At 41.0% G+C, this 12,401-nt stretch overlaps 1 protein-coding gene across 9 annotated transcripts in view; it reads left to right on the top strand.

The window, feature by feature from the left end:
- MCTP1 (multiple C2 and transmembrane domain containing 1) overlaps window positions 1-12,401 on the top strand; it is a 280,669-nt gene that overhangs the window by 150,064 nt on the left and 118,204 nt on the right. For all 9 annotated transcript variants that reach the window (XR_012635495.1, XM_074931517.1, XM_074931516.1 and 6 more), the window contains 2 exons: window positions 291-461; window positions 2,061-2,191. Coding sequence is in view for 8 of the 9 variants with exons in the window: in XM_074931517.1 (XP_074787618.1) it covers window positions 291-461; window positions 2,061-2,191 (302 nt within the window). In the remaining variant the exon portion in view is untranslated. The remainder of the gene's footprint in view (window positions 1-290; window positions 462-2,060; window positions 2,192-12,401) is intronic.

The following is a 12,401-nucleotide window of genomic DNA, read 5'->3' as shown; positions in this document are numbered from 1 at the left end:
TGAAGCAGGAAAAACCACTTTTTTCTTTTTCTGAGGAACACTTCCTTCAGTAGTATTTGTTCTGCTTGCTTCTGCAAGGGCAGCGTATGACATTACCTGTCCATTTGTCCCTGTTTTGTTTCTTTCCAAGTAATTATTTGTGATATAGTTTACGTATGTACTGTCAAATAACTTTGAAATGGTTTAAGATGGTTGTTTCACCTTCATAGTTAACATGAAATTTTCATTAACATGCAGAGGAAAGTTTTGGAATGGTTTTAACTAAAGCTTGTGTTTTTATTTCCCTAAAGTTTCAGACCCAGAGCTTACGTCTCTCAGATCTGCACAGAAAATCTCAGCTGTGGAGAGGGATAGTTAGTGTTACCTTAATAGAAGGTCGTGAACTGAAGGCGATGGATGCAAACGGGCTAAGTGATCCTTACGTAAAGTTCCGGCTGGGGCATCAGAAGTACAAGAGCAAGGTAATTTTAGCTGTGACCTAAAAATGTGTGCAACCTTTTGTTCTTGTTTGTGGTTTTTAGTTTTGGTTTTTTTTTTGGCTTGCACGACTGTTTAAATTGTGGTGGAGATTTATTGTATTAATTAGATGTCAGAGCACCTTGAGTTTTGTTTAGATGTTTTATTTATGAAGAGAAATAATACTAGATATGGGGGAAAATGTGAGGTGGCTGGGAGGCACTCCCGATTTTCCATACAGGCTGTGTTGGCTTTTATCTCCTGTTCGGAGTCACTTGTGGCAGGGGAGAGATGTGGAGTGATTCTGACAAGTAGGTGCCCCCTTGGTGCCTTTCTGGCCCAATGCTTGTCGCCTCTTGGATCTTTGCATGGTCTTATCCTCAAACCATGTCATACTTCTATCCTCACTTTCCTCATTGTGTCCTTACAGCAAGTGTCACGGAAGTTTTGCATATGTATGAGCTTAACGGCCAGAGAGGATTGATCGGAGACAAAATGACTGTGGAGGCTTGCTTGGCTTTCTTGCTATCGTTTTTTATTTCCCTGCTCCCTGTTGCTTTGAAAATTGCTGTTTGTGGAAGACGCTGGGACAGGGGATGACGCACGTGACCTTCCCCTCTCAACGGCCATGACAGCCCACGTGGTTTTCACAGCCAGACAAAGGGCAGAGTGAAGGAGAAGCCAGGAGTGTTTAGGTGCCACATTTGCAGACCTCTGAGCCCGCCTGAGGGCCTCTTAATCTGAAATTAGAAGAAATCAAATTTCATGCTTTTGTGACATAAAAATTTTCATAGCATTTCTGCGTTTTAATCCTCCTTGATTTTTTTCATTTTTTCAAGCCAGTGGAACTGGTGGATGTAGAAGGTAGCAGTTGCTTCATAGGGAAGGTACTAGACAGTTTCCATTCTTGCTCGGGATAGATGTGACTACTCTGACTACTGCTTCTGCATTGTGGTAGAAAAATCTGCAAGTGTTCTGTTCCGCAGAGCGTGGTCAGAAGTACACGGACTGAAATCCATTGAAGTTACTTCTTTTGTCAGAAAGTAACTGGACTGAAAATGATTGAGAAAGCTACTTTCATCCGAGTTGCAAAGGAAAGGATGTAAAATACAGTTTTGAAAAAAAGAGAATATTATTCCATAAAAAGTAAACCGTAGTACCATCTTTCTCCCAGTGTTACTGCAGCTGGGGAAAGAGGACATGATAAAATTTTAAATACTTTCAGGCACCATCTACTTGTCATTGCAGGTGCTTTGTTTTCCTTTAGGCTCAGACACCGAACTTTGCAGCTAACTGTCACTTAAGGGAGAGCATAATTATTCTACAGAAAAATGGATCCATTCCCAGGATAAATCCTTTGTTCAGGAGGCTTTTGAAGGTGACAAGTTGCAGAATTTTGGAGGTTGCTGTTGTGTCAGAGAGGCATGAGAAAACTGGGCAGTAGTTTTTTTTCTAATTACTATTTTGTAATTCTCTCTACTTAAGATACTCTTACCACAAATACAAAAAAACCTTTCTGAACAGACTATAAAGATCAAATTTACAATGCAAGAAAGCGTATGCCTGCACAATGCAGTATGACTTTCTATTTGCTCTTCTTTCAGATTGTGCCAAAAACTTTGAATCCTCAGTGGAGGGAGCAGTTTGACTTTCATCTCTATGAAGAACGAGGTGGAATTATTGATATTACCGTGTGGGACAAAGATGCTGGCAAAAAGGATGATTTTATTGGCAGGTTTGTGCAATTGCAGCCTTCTTGTTCCCTGGGGATGAGAGCAAATGATTAAAATGGACCTTGCTGTTGAAACTATTTCTTATGATCATTTGTTCTTGCCTTTTTTTTTTTTTTTTTTAAAGTTAGGGGAGAATTTTTTACAAAGTACAGTTTGCTGCGTTGACGTAATTCTTCACTTTGATGGTGCAAAATAATTTCTATTGACCAGTAGGTGGCAGCTTTTACCAATTGATAGACACCAAGTTTCCCAAAATAAAAATCCCATGTTTAGAGCAGTAATCAAGATGCAGGAGGTTCCATACGACAACATCTGGCTCGGAGAGGAAGTAAGTCTCATGACTTGTAATAGGCCAAATGAGACCACAGTTACGTGCTTATTTTTCAGTCTGTTTGGTAAATGATAAGCGAGTCTTGAAAAGATATCTTTTGGGGCAAAGAAGTAAGATCATTCACCCAGTTCTTTTTCAGGAAGAGTGAATCTTTAGGATCTGTCTTTGAGTTCGAAAAATGGTGTAAGTTTGTGTGGTTATGCTCCATTTTACTGTGTAGGAAGAAGAAAGATGCTAATGGTTTTTAACCATGCCATTAACTTTAAGCTAACAGGGGAAAACACTGTCTTGTGCTCCTAGATACTAGAAAGTAGCTGCTATTTGGAAAGCTCAGATGCTTGTTTACATCATACCTTAATTGATATCCATGCAGTCATAACAATATAATTATTATTAATCCTATCAATATAATTATTATCAATCCTATATATTGTGATTGATTGTTAGAATACTGGTTGCTTTCACTAGGACATTGACACTGTTGACGAGTAGGATTACTTTTCTGGTAGTTAAAATCAGGAATGGAAAGCCCACAGACCAAGCCGTGTACATTTGTTGTTGATGTGGTTATGTCTGTACTGACCTTTTCCTCCCTCTCATTCCGTTTAGGGTAATGGCTTTCTTTATCAAATTAGATCAGTCAGATAATATTCTGTGTTTATTTCCTACCATGAATTGTGGGAACTCGGAATACATAGAGAGTCTGTGGCAAGCAAACAGCTTTAATATCGACAAAACCACTTTTCAAAAGTATACACTGTAGGAATTTATTTTGTATGATGAAACCTAATGGGTGGATTGGCATGCTTCTGTTGGAAGTTTACACTGTGTTTTTTCCCCTTGCTTGATTTCAGTTGGCGCATATGGTAACAATAACTGTTTTTCTGAAGGAACATACTCATTTAGTCCTATGTCAACACATGATATACCTTGGGAAATTATTCCTTTTTTTTGTGCTTAACTTTAACCTTGTTATCCAAAAAACGGTGAGATTCAGAGTTTTCACATATGATTTTTTAGAACAAGGTCATCAAAGCAACACTCATGTTGTTACTGTTACCAGTAATTATATATATTTTTTTAAGAGCATTGCTCCAAGGCACTCGAAACCTAAATAAGAACGTGATAGAAAAATTAGTGAAGGAGAATTTGTGACTTCAAACACATGACCTGCTTAGGTAACTTTTCCAATACCCACAAAAGTTGTATGTCCTAGGTGTGCATCACTTTCTTTTTAGTAACTGCATGCTCTCATGCAAGTAACAAATGATTTCTACATCTGATTTAGGCCCAAAAAATTCAATAGCTTGAGAAATCCTCTCTCTGAGTTCTTGAAGCTTTTAGCATTTTTCAGTGGGAGAACCTTGTTCCATTTTGGTTTCCATCATTTTCCTAAACAGATGTAATTCTTGTACATACCAGAAAAGATACTTCCTGGGCAAAGCTCATCTGTAGTGCTTCTGCAGTACACAACTGATTTTAACAAAATCAGTAGTTTTTTTCCTGAAATCTTGCTGCTGTTGATTTTTGTGACCTCTCTGCTGTCGGTGTATGTATAATCCCTCTTCAGTTTGTCCTTTCAGACCCTCTCTCATTTCACCTTCTGTTGGTACCTTATCTCTGGATAATGCAACCTGCAAACAAATTCCTCTCCGTGAAGATTTCCATGAAAAACGTTGTCATTTGTCAAGCTCAATCTGAATACAAAAATAGGTCTTAATATTCCCCCTCCCTGATACTCTTCTCCAGTCACTGTGGATAAAAATCACTGACATCTGACAGATCCACTTTACATTGACCTCTTTTCCCCAGTTTCTCCTTTCGGGGCTGCCTCTAAAAGCTGGAAATACTTTGGTGCAGACAATACTCTGTATGTGTGTGTGTGTGTGTTATGCTAAATGTATATTAATTTTGTAAAGCACAACTGAGTCGTGCTCCGTGACTAAGGCTCTGTGGCTCTCAAGGCACATGTAATAAATCGCATATTTTGATTCAGGTTCCAGGAAAAGTGATAATGAGGATGTGGGAGGGAAACAAAAGACTTCCTGGTAGTATTCTAGCATTGCTCAGTGATGGAGAGTAATCCCTTTCATCTCACTGTGATCTTCCCACTTTCTTGAACAATGTGCAAACAACAGCTGTTACACTATATGGGAATATTTTTATTAAATGCAAGTGAAAATAATTATTTCTTGAAGATGTCTTGCCTGGCAAAATCTTGGTTAGGGAGCAGCCATGCTTGACTGAGGGAAACAGAAGACCAAATTAAGAAAACGGAAGGAAAAAGGTTGTTTAAGGAGCAGTTCTCACTTCTCAGCCACAGTTTTGTTTTTTTGCATCCTTCGCATTCGTCTGCTCACAGACCACGCCTGAAGGTCAGCAGAATGTCCCATGCAAAATAGGCCTAAAACTGGTTCAGCAGATCCAAACTGAGGTGGCTGCGGGAGAGGAGGGTCACCAGGTGGAAGGCTGAAGGGTCAAACTCCAGGTTCCTCCTGGAAGACACCACGGGAAGTCCCCTTGAGTTGAAACATTCTTAGTGTGCTAAGCTCTGTAACTTGAAAATTTTACTCCGAAGCAGAACATCGTAACTTCTCATGGAACGATACTCTTGTTCGAGCTTCACTTCAGTGAAATAAAAGAAGTGGGAAATCTGGAATGTAGATTTCTACGTGTCCTGCGCCTGTCGTCATGATCATTAGGCTGGAACGTGGTGGGGCCGGGGTGAAGCTGTGGGGGACAAGGCAGCGATGGCGCGTGTGCTCAGACTCTGAGGGCTTGGCCTTGCGATCCTGTTTCGAGGGCAGGGAGATGAGGGAAACATGTTTGAGAAGGCTGAAGACTCATAAGTGAGATTCTGGCTTTGGGGTGGCGTGAGAGGAGGAGGATGGAAGTGGGAGAGGTGGCTTGCAAGGGGGAGGAAAGTACTAAGAGGGTGAGAGTGACAGCATGGCGTCCTAATTCAGAGAAGGAGAAAGATACCTCTGTCACAGAACGAGCGTAAAGCTCCATCTGCTTCTTGGTGCCCAGGCACGTTCAGCGTGAGATGCTGACTGATTGATTTCCGTGCTTAACTTTGAGCGTTACGTGTTTGTAAAATTCGTCTTTCAGTTTTGTGCACTCTCCATGAGAGTTTAAAGGAGGTAGCACCGTGTGAATTTCCATCTTAGAATACCCTAAAAAACCAAAATCCTAGAACCATTTCACTGCTTATTTTGGGATTTCGAAAGCCTGGAAAAAGAGCCTCTACAATATAGCTTCAAGGAAAATATATTTCCAATGATACACTGATTTGTATGGGGAAACACTGGGCTCAATTAGAACTGAGTTTCATCATGCAGGAGTTTAAACTGGCATTCTTCTGAATATCATTATATAAAAAATCACGATTCCAGGACCAAAGACATGAGACCTAGAAGTTCTTTTTTTGGAAAGCAGCAGCAGTTAAAGCCACGGGGACAGCCTTCTTGTGTTCAAGAAAGCTTGTGGACTTGCATGAGCAGTATTAGTCATTACTTAGTCTGATAAGTAGAAATACATATGTATGTGTGTATATTGTTCACATTTAGTATTCACATGTTTTTGCCATGAGTAAATCATTTCCCTTCCGTATTGAGTCAATATACTCCCGTGATTAAAAACATATACTGCAGTAAGTTTATGTAGGTAATACTAAGATGAAAATGAAGGTGAAATGATTTTAATCTTCATGTAATTATTTAACTTTCTTATCATCTGCGTTTTTGAAGGCGATCCTGACTGTCACCTTTACGATAATCAGCTAATAAATCCTCATGATTGTTACACCTTTATGCATAGCAGTAATCTGAACAAATTGGCTGCTGACAGCTGCAATAAATTGCCAAGAATGAGTGCTGTCAGAGAACAAGTTGTTTCTGTGAACATACAGGATAAGTAAATCCCATGTCATGCAGTTATATTCAGCTGAAGTTATTTGCAATCCAGTACGGCAGGATTTATAGCATTATTTATTGGTATGAAAAATGCGTGTTTATCTTTAAAATGACATTGACTTTTACTCATATTTTGTGCCAGGAAATTACTGTTGACTTCATCTATATCTATTTTCAGCATTATTTATAGATGCTTTTATTTTTTTCCCCCATCTGATGCAAATTAAGAACAAAAGACCTTGTCTATATTATATTAATTAAAGCTGTGTATTTTCATCTGTGGAAAACTGAAATATCCCAATAACGTCTCTGAATATTGTCCTGGAAATTCAGATCGGTTTTGTGTCCATGTGTGTATGGGTACACACCGCATAATGGATTTTATGCAATAGAAAAGTTAAAATACTGAAAATCGAGTATTTAGATTTTCAACACCTAATCTGCTATATCTTGTCTGTTTAGTTTTTTCATGGTAACGAAGCCGTAGAGGGGTTTTTTGGGTGCACATAAATACCAGCCATGTGCGGCCTGTGCTGCTGCATTATTAATCTGAAGGCACAGGGATAAGCTACTCAAAGTTCTAAACTGAAGTGGGATTTTTAGATAAAATATTTATGTCTCTCTCGGTTTCTTTTTTTTTTTTTTTCCACCGAAATTTATGTAATTTCACTAGGAGAAACTGAATGTTACCAGAGAGAACTGAGTGGTGCTGTAAAGCTGTGTATGGGTACTCCAAGATGCATGTAAAGTTGAGCGAGGACACTAAATATCCTACTGCTAACGTTTCTTCCCAGACTTTTTCAAGAGATGTTGTGGAGGCTGTGATTTATATTAAAATACTGGCAATTTTCTTTCTTAAATATTGTTGCACAGGAAAGAGGTTTGAGTAGTAGGAGTGAAACTCTGTGTTAATGTTGAAATTGATGAATCTTGAAGTTCTCTGAATTTTGCAAAACTCCGCAGAGACAAAATGGGTTCCTCTGGAATTGTAAATAGTATTTTATTATGCCAGTCTTTCAGCTATTTTTTTCACATGGTGCTTTGAAATTTTCTGCATGTTGAAGTCACTTTGGAAGAATATATTATTCTCAAAGTTTAAACATAATGGTCAATGTGCTATTGTAATTTGAGTTTTGAACTGTGCGCACGTGGGAATTACACAGCAATTCTGTGCAAACAGAGACAAGTGCACAACCGGCAGCCTGTGTGCAGTACTTTGTTGATTATACACGATGACTTAAGTTAAATTATTGCAGATCCATTTCTCTATGTAAAATGAAGGTTTTTGCCCGGAGCACTAGGATCTAAAAATGTTCCTGGCGGGCCTGCCCTTGACAAATCCTGAGATGTGCTGAGCCATCTCCATTTCTGATGACTGTCAAAGGGAGTTAGATGTAAATACTGCATCCCCAAATTTGGCCTTCACGTATTCCACACATTATTTATTACTATCTCTGCCCATTTTAACTTCTTCTATTAACGCAGAGGCACTGCTGTACTGATAGAAAGACAAAAAAGGTTCAGTTTTGGCTGACAAATCTTCAGTAACTTTCTTGTACTGGTTATTTTATTATTTACAACTTTTACTGACGTTTGTTATTGTCACGTACCGTTGCAAAATTGATAGTATTCCCCGGTGTGTTGTGAAATACAGAATGCTGCACACCAGCTGGATTATGTGTGTGGATCCTTCTGACTCCCACATTCGGGAATCTGCTCCACGGCATGAAGTAAGAGTGGCAAGAGAAGAGGAAGGGAGAAGGAAGAGTGGAATGGCTGCCTAGGTGGGAGTAAAAAAGTACAAGAGAGTGGTGAGGGGTGTAGATGGGGTTTGCAGGGGTTTCTGGAAGGCACGGGTTGGAGCTGTGCGAAAGCTCTTGCTGGGTTGCTTGGAGCAAGTGGTGAGGGGAGAACTGTGTAGGAAGGTTTAACGTCCACCAAAGCAACAGGCCAGAGTCGCAGGGGAGAGTGTTAATTTTGCCACAAAGAAGTCACACGGTGAGAGCACTACCAGCCCATGTCTGTAGTGTGTGGCTGTGCCGCGGGGACAACATAGGGAATACCACGTCCTAAAACGTCTCCGAGTACTTCTTTTTTTTTTTCCATCTACACAATTTCAAAAGTAAATCTGTAGTTTCCATCGTGAGGAGCTACGCTCAGGAAAACGTTCATCGGTCATTTCAGAATCCATCAGCAGGACTCTGTGGCACAGACCGTGTTTCTTTTAGCAAGCAGTAAACACTTCTCCCTATTCAGGTATTGCCCAGCGACTGGTGAGATTGTCCTTTTATTTCATGCAGCTCTCACATTTCCGTTTCCCAGACTGACTTACCCCAAGCCTCATGGCTCTCCCCTGGCAGCTCCGTTGAGCTCTGCAGTGCACTCCCAGCTTCCCGGGGGTCCTCTCCCGCTTCCTGAGCTCACCACCGCACTCCCCCTCAGTCAGTGCCCTACTTAGCTGAGTTTCAGCCTCCAGCTCCTTTGGGAGCTTTCCTGGTTTTCAGTCTATCACCTCTATCCACCACCTATCACAGGCGTCGTGTGGGGTCTGCCATTTTATTTTCTTTCTCATTATCTTTACACTTAAAAATGCCGTGCTCTCCTTCTTCCAAGAACTCCACGTTACTGCCTTCCTGTCTTCCTAAGCTGTGTCATTTTCTGTCGGTGCTTTGCAGAATTTCCCCTCGCCGTTTGTTTCTTGGTTTTACTGGAACATTGTACTCCGCTGATAAAGGATACGGAGTCTCACAAATTGTAGCAGTTCATGCCTCGCTGCTTCTGATGTGTGTCCAGCTCAGTTCTAATTGCAGAATCGCACAGTTTCCTCTCCTTGGCATCCTTTGGAGCAGCATAGACCTGGATCACAGTGGAGTTAAAAGGCTGTCTTCCTGAACAAGTCATGATGATAATTAAGTTGCCTGGGTTGTAGCCAAGTGGTGCTTTTCTGTCCCTATCACTTAGGATTGTGCCAATTCCTCTTTTATGCTTTATTTTGTCATGTGAGAAAATGATCTCGCTATCTGCTGTCTCTCCCTTGCCTGGCCACCTGGCTTTTAAGAGGCCTTCTATGTCATGTCGTTACCTTTGTAATTCATTCATTAGCAAGGATATTTCACCAGGGTGCCAACGCGGTCTTACATTCCAGGTTCTGTTAGAACTAGAGAGGGGAGGTGATTTTTACCTCTCAGACATGCTGATAATAAAATACTACATATAGTTCTGGCTTCCACACTTCAAAAAGGATGCAGGAGAATTTCACTGGATCAGAAAAGTTACAAAAAGTCATTTGAGGGCTGTAGGAGGTGTGTTCCAAGGAAATGTATAGGGAGCTGAAGGTGTTTAGCATATCAAAAGGAAGATCAAGAAGAGATACGATTATGGTATATGAGTACCTTCACTAGAAGAAAATACGGAGCACTAAAGGCTTTTTCAACCAAGTAAAGAAAGGCATAAAAAGAACCAAAGGCCAGATATATTCAAATTAAAAATAAATCAGAAATATGTTTCTAACAGTTTGGGCGATTAACACGCCGAACACGGTTTCAGAGAAGTGGTGGGTCCCCCTTGAATCTTCAAACCTTCCTCCACGGGAGCTGTCCCCTCTTTCTGCAGCGACTTACCTGTGAGGCTTCGGCGCAGGAGCTTGAGGCGCTGGCGTGGTTTTTCTCCCTCCTGATCTCTCAAGGCCTGGCAATCCGGACATGCCCAGGGCCTGGCCGTGGGTCCGGGGGGACGCGCATCCCTGCCCCTTCCCCGGGAGCCAGCCGGCACGGGGGGTCGTTCCCCTGCCCCTGCCCAGCACTTCTGATGGCGGCGTTGAGGGGACTGTACAGCGTGGAGCAGCACAGTAATGCAAAATACTCAGGCTGCCCCCAAAACGAAAACTCCCTGAGATGTGATTTGCAGCCGTGCTTGAAGATGTGTCTGTGGAGTTAATGGCTGGTTTTGCCATAATTCTTCAGGCCGGTCTCTTCACAGGTGGAGAACTTTTTCTTACAGCAGCAGCATGTAAATAGCAATTCTGTAAGAAACTTGAGTTGTCCAAAATTACTATTATCTCCTGCTTTCAGTGTGACAGCCGCCAGCCATATGCTACTTAAGGCCTCCTCCAAATGTCTGTAATTTTTCATGGTCCTCAATTTGAGAATGCAAGACAAAAATTTCTGCCTCCACAGTGCTCATTCTGCACCACTTTATGGTAACATTCAAGTTCACCTTCATCCTCAAAGCATCTTTGTTCTCCATGGAAACAGTTGTAGGTGACAAATGTCTTTTAAGAGAACATCTTAACTGATGTAAAAGTCAGCATTGCTAAAGCTTTAAAGCTTGGAATACTTGTATATACTCTGTAAAGGGGCATTGTCAACCTGAACTTTCCAAAGCTATTTATCTTTAGAAGTATTCTGTTAACTTCAGTGCTTGTAAGGAAATCTAATCCAAAAAGGAGTTTTGTGGGTTTCCTACTGATGTCTGTAAAGGTTATTCTAGGATAGGGTTAGTGCTTAGGTAATGCCTTAATAAAACCAGACTTCCTTCCCTATTTAGGTCCCTGGTGAGGGCAAATGAGATCTAACAAAAAACGGTTTAATTTTTTTCTGCAGGAGGATTTGGCGCGAGAGCAAGAAAAGTTAATTTTTTTTTTTTTTTCCTCCTGAAAAACTCAACTATTAATGGAAAAAAATGGCAGTTTTTCCTATAGTGCCTGTAAACTCGAAGGTTCTCTCCTTCGAGGTGCCTCCAGTGTGCTCACCTGGTGCTGACTGCTCCCCGAGCCTCAGCATCTTCCCTTTGCGACACGTGAGGTCCGAGGCAGGGACCTGGCGCGGAATCGAAATGTGCCTTCCCCAGCAGTGTGCTCTTCACCTCCATCTCCGTAACGCGCCGTGGTGGCACTCCCGGATGGAATAACCCTGGGTTCTGATCAAATTATCAGAGGGCCCTTCGGAGGATACTTGTCCTCTAAAAGGGTTAAGGCTTTCACTGGAAAAAGCTTCCAGATCGCTCCCTACCCTTTGTATGGTTTTAGGAAATAACAGGCTGGTGACAGGGTGCTCACGGAGATCCATCAAGCAGACAATGGAGACATATTTCTCTGGTAATCTGTTCTAGATGTGGTGCCATTAGCAATATTTTATAGCTCTAGGATGGGTGCGCAGGTAAAATCCAATTGTCGGTTCCTCCTTTGAGCCTAAATAAAAAAATAGTGTGGGCTGATAATGTTTCAAAAGTGCCGTAACTTCAAGAATTGGGGAACCTGGAGCTTGTAGCTCTGATGTAAACCCTGTAATTTTACAGCCACTGCAGTTTTTGGGTGCATGTAGGTTGTTGGTGTTTTGTTTTTTTTTTTTCCAGTGGGGTAGGTTTTGTTGCCTGTTTTTATGTCAGGGGTGGATTATTTCTGCATTACTTGTATCGTAATGGCTTTCTGATTCTTCCACTGACTTTAAGAGAGTTTAGATGTGTTCTTTTAATGCTGATTGGTTAAAGTCACAATACTGTTGCAGAGACGTATTTTTGACGGGTATCTGTTATGAAATAAACTGTCAAAGCATATTTAATACCAGGAGCATTTTAACCTACTCCAGCTCTGATGCTTGATTACATCGTTTGTTAAGGAGGGCTTTATGCTCCTCACTGCAGCCTAAATAAAAACTTGACAGCGTATGAACATGTGTGAAACTTGTGTTGACCATCAGCCTGCACTGACAGCAGCAACATCAGTCTTCCCTTACTGTGGCGGATTGCTTACTCCTTATCATCAAAGAGTTCAAAATAAAAGGTAAACATTAAGAATGCTATGTCAGTTAGAAATTTTTTTCATTGAAAAATAACAGAACCTTGTTGCTGTGTGAGGTTTGCAGTAGTTTAATTTTGACAGCTACACAGCAGACAGTGAATGTTTTAAAAAAAAAATATATTAAAAGGAGATTTTCCCATAGCAAATCTCATCTGCCTGTGATATCACAG

The sequence above is a fragment of the Athene noctua genome, chromosome Z, assembly GCF_965140245.1.
Source record: "Athene noctua chromosome Z, bAthNoc1.hap1.1, whole genome shotgun sequence".
Classification (NCBI taxonomy): Eukaryota; Metazoa; Chordata; class Aves; order Strigiformes; family Strigidae; genus Athene; species Athene noctua.
The sequence above is the reverse complement of the archived record's forward strand: the minus strand, read 5'-3'. Positions and strand labels throughout refer to the sequence as shown.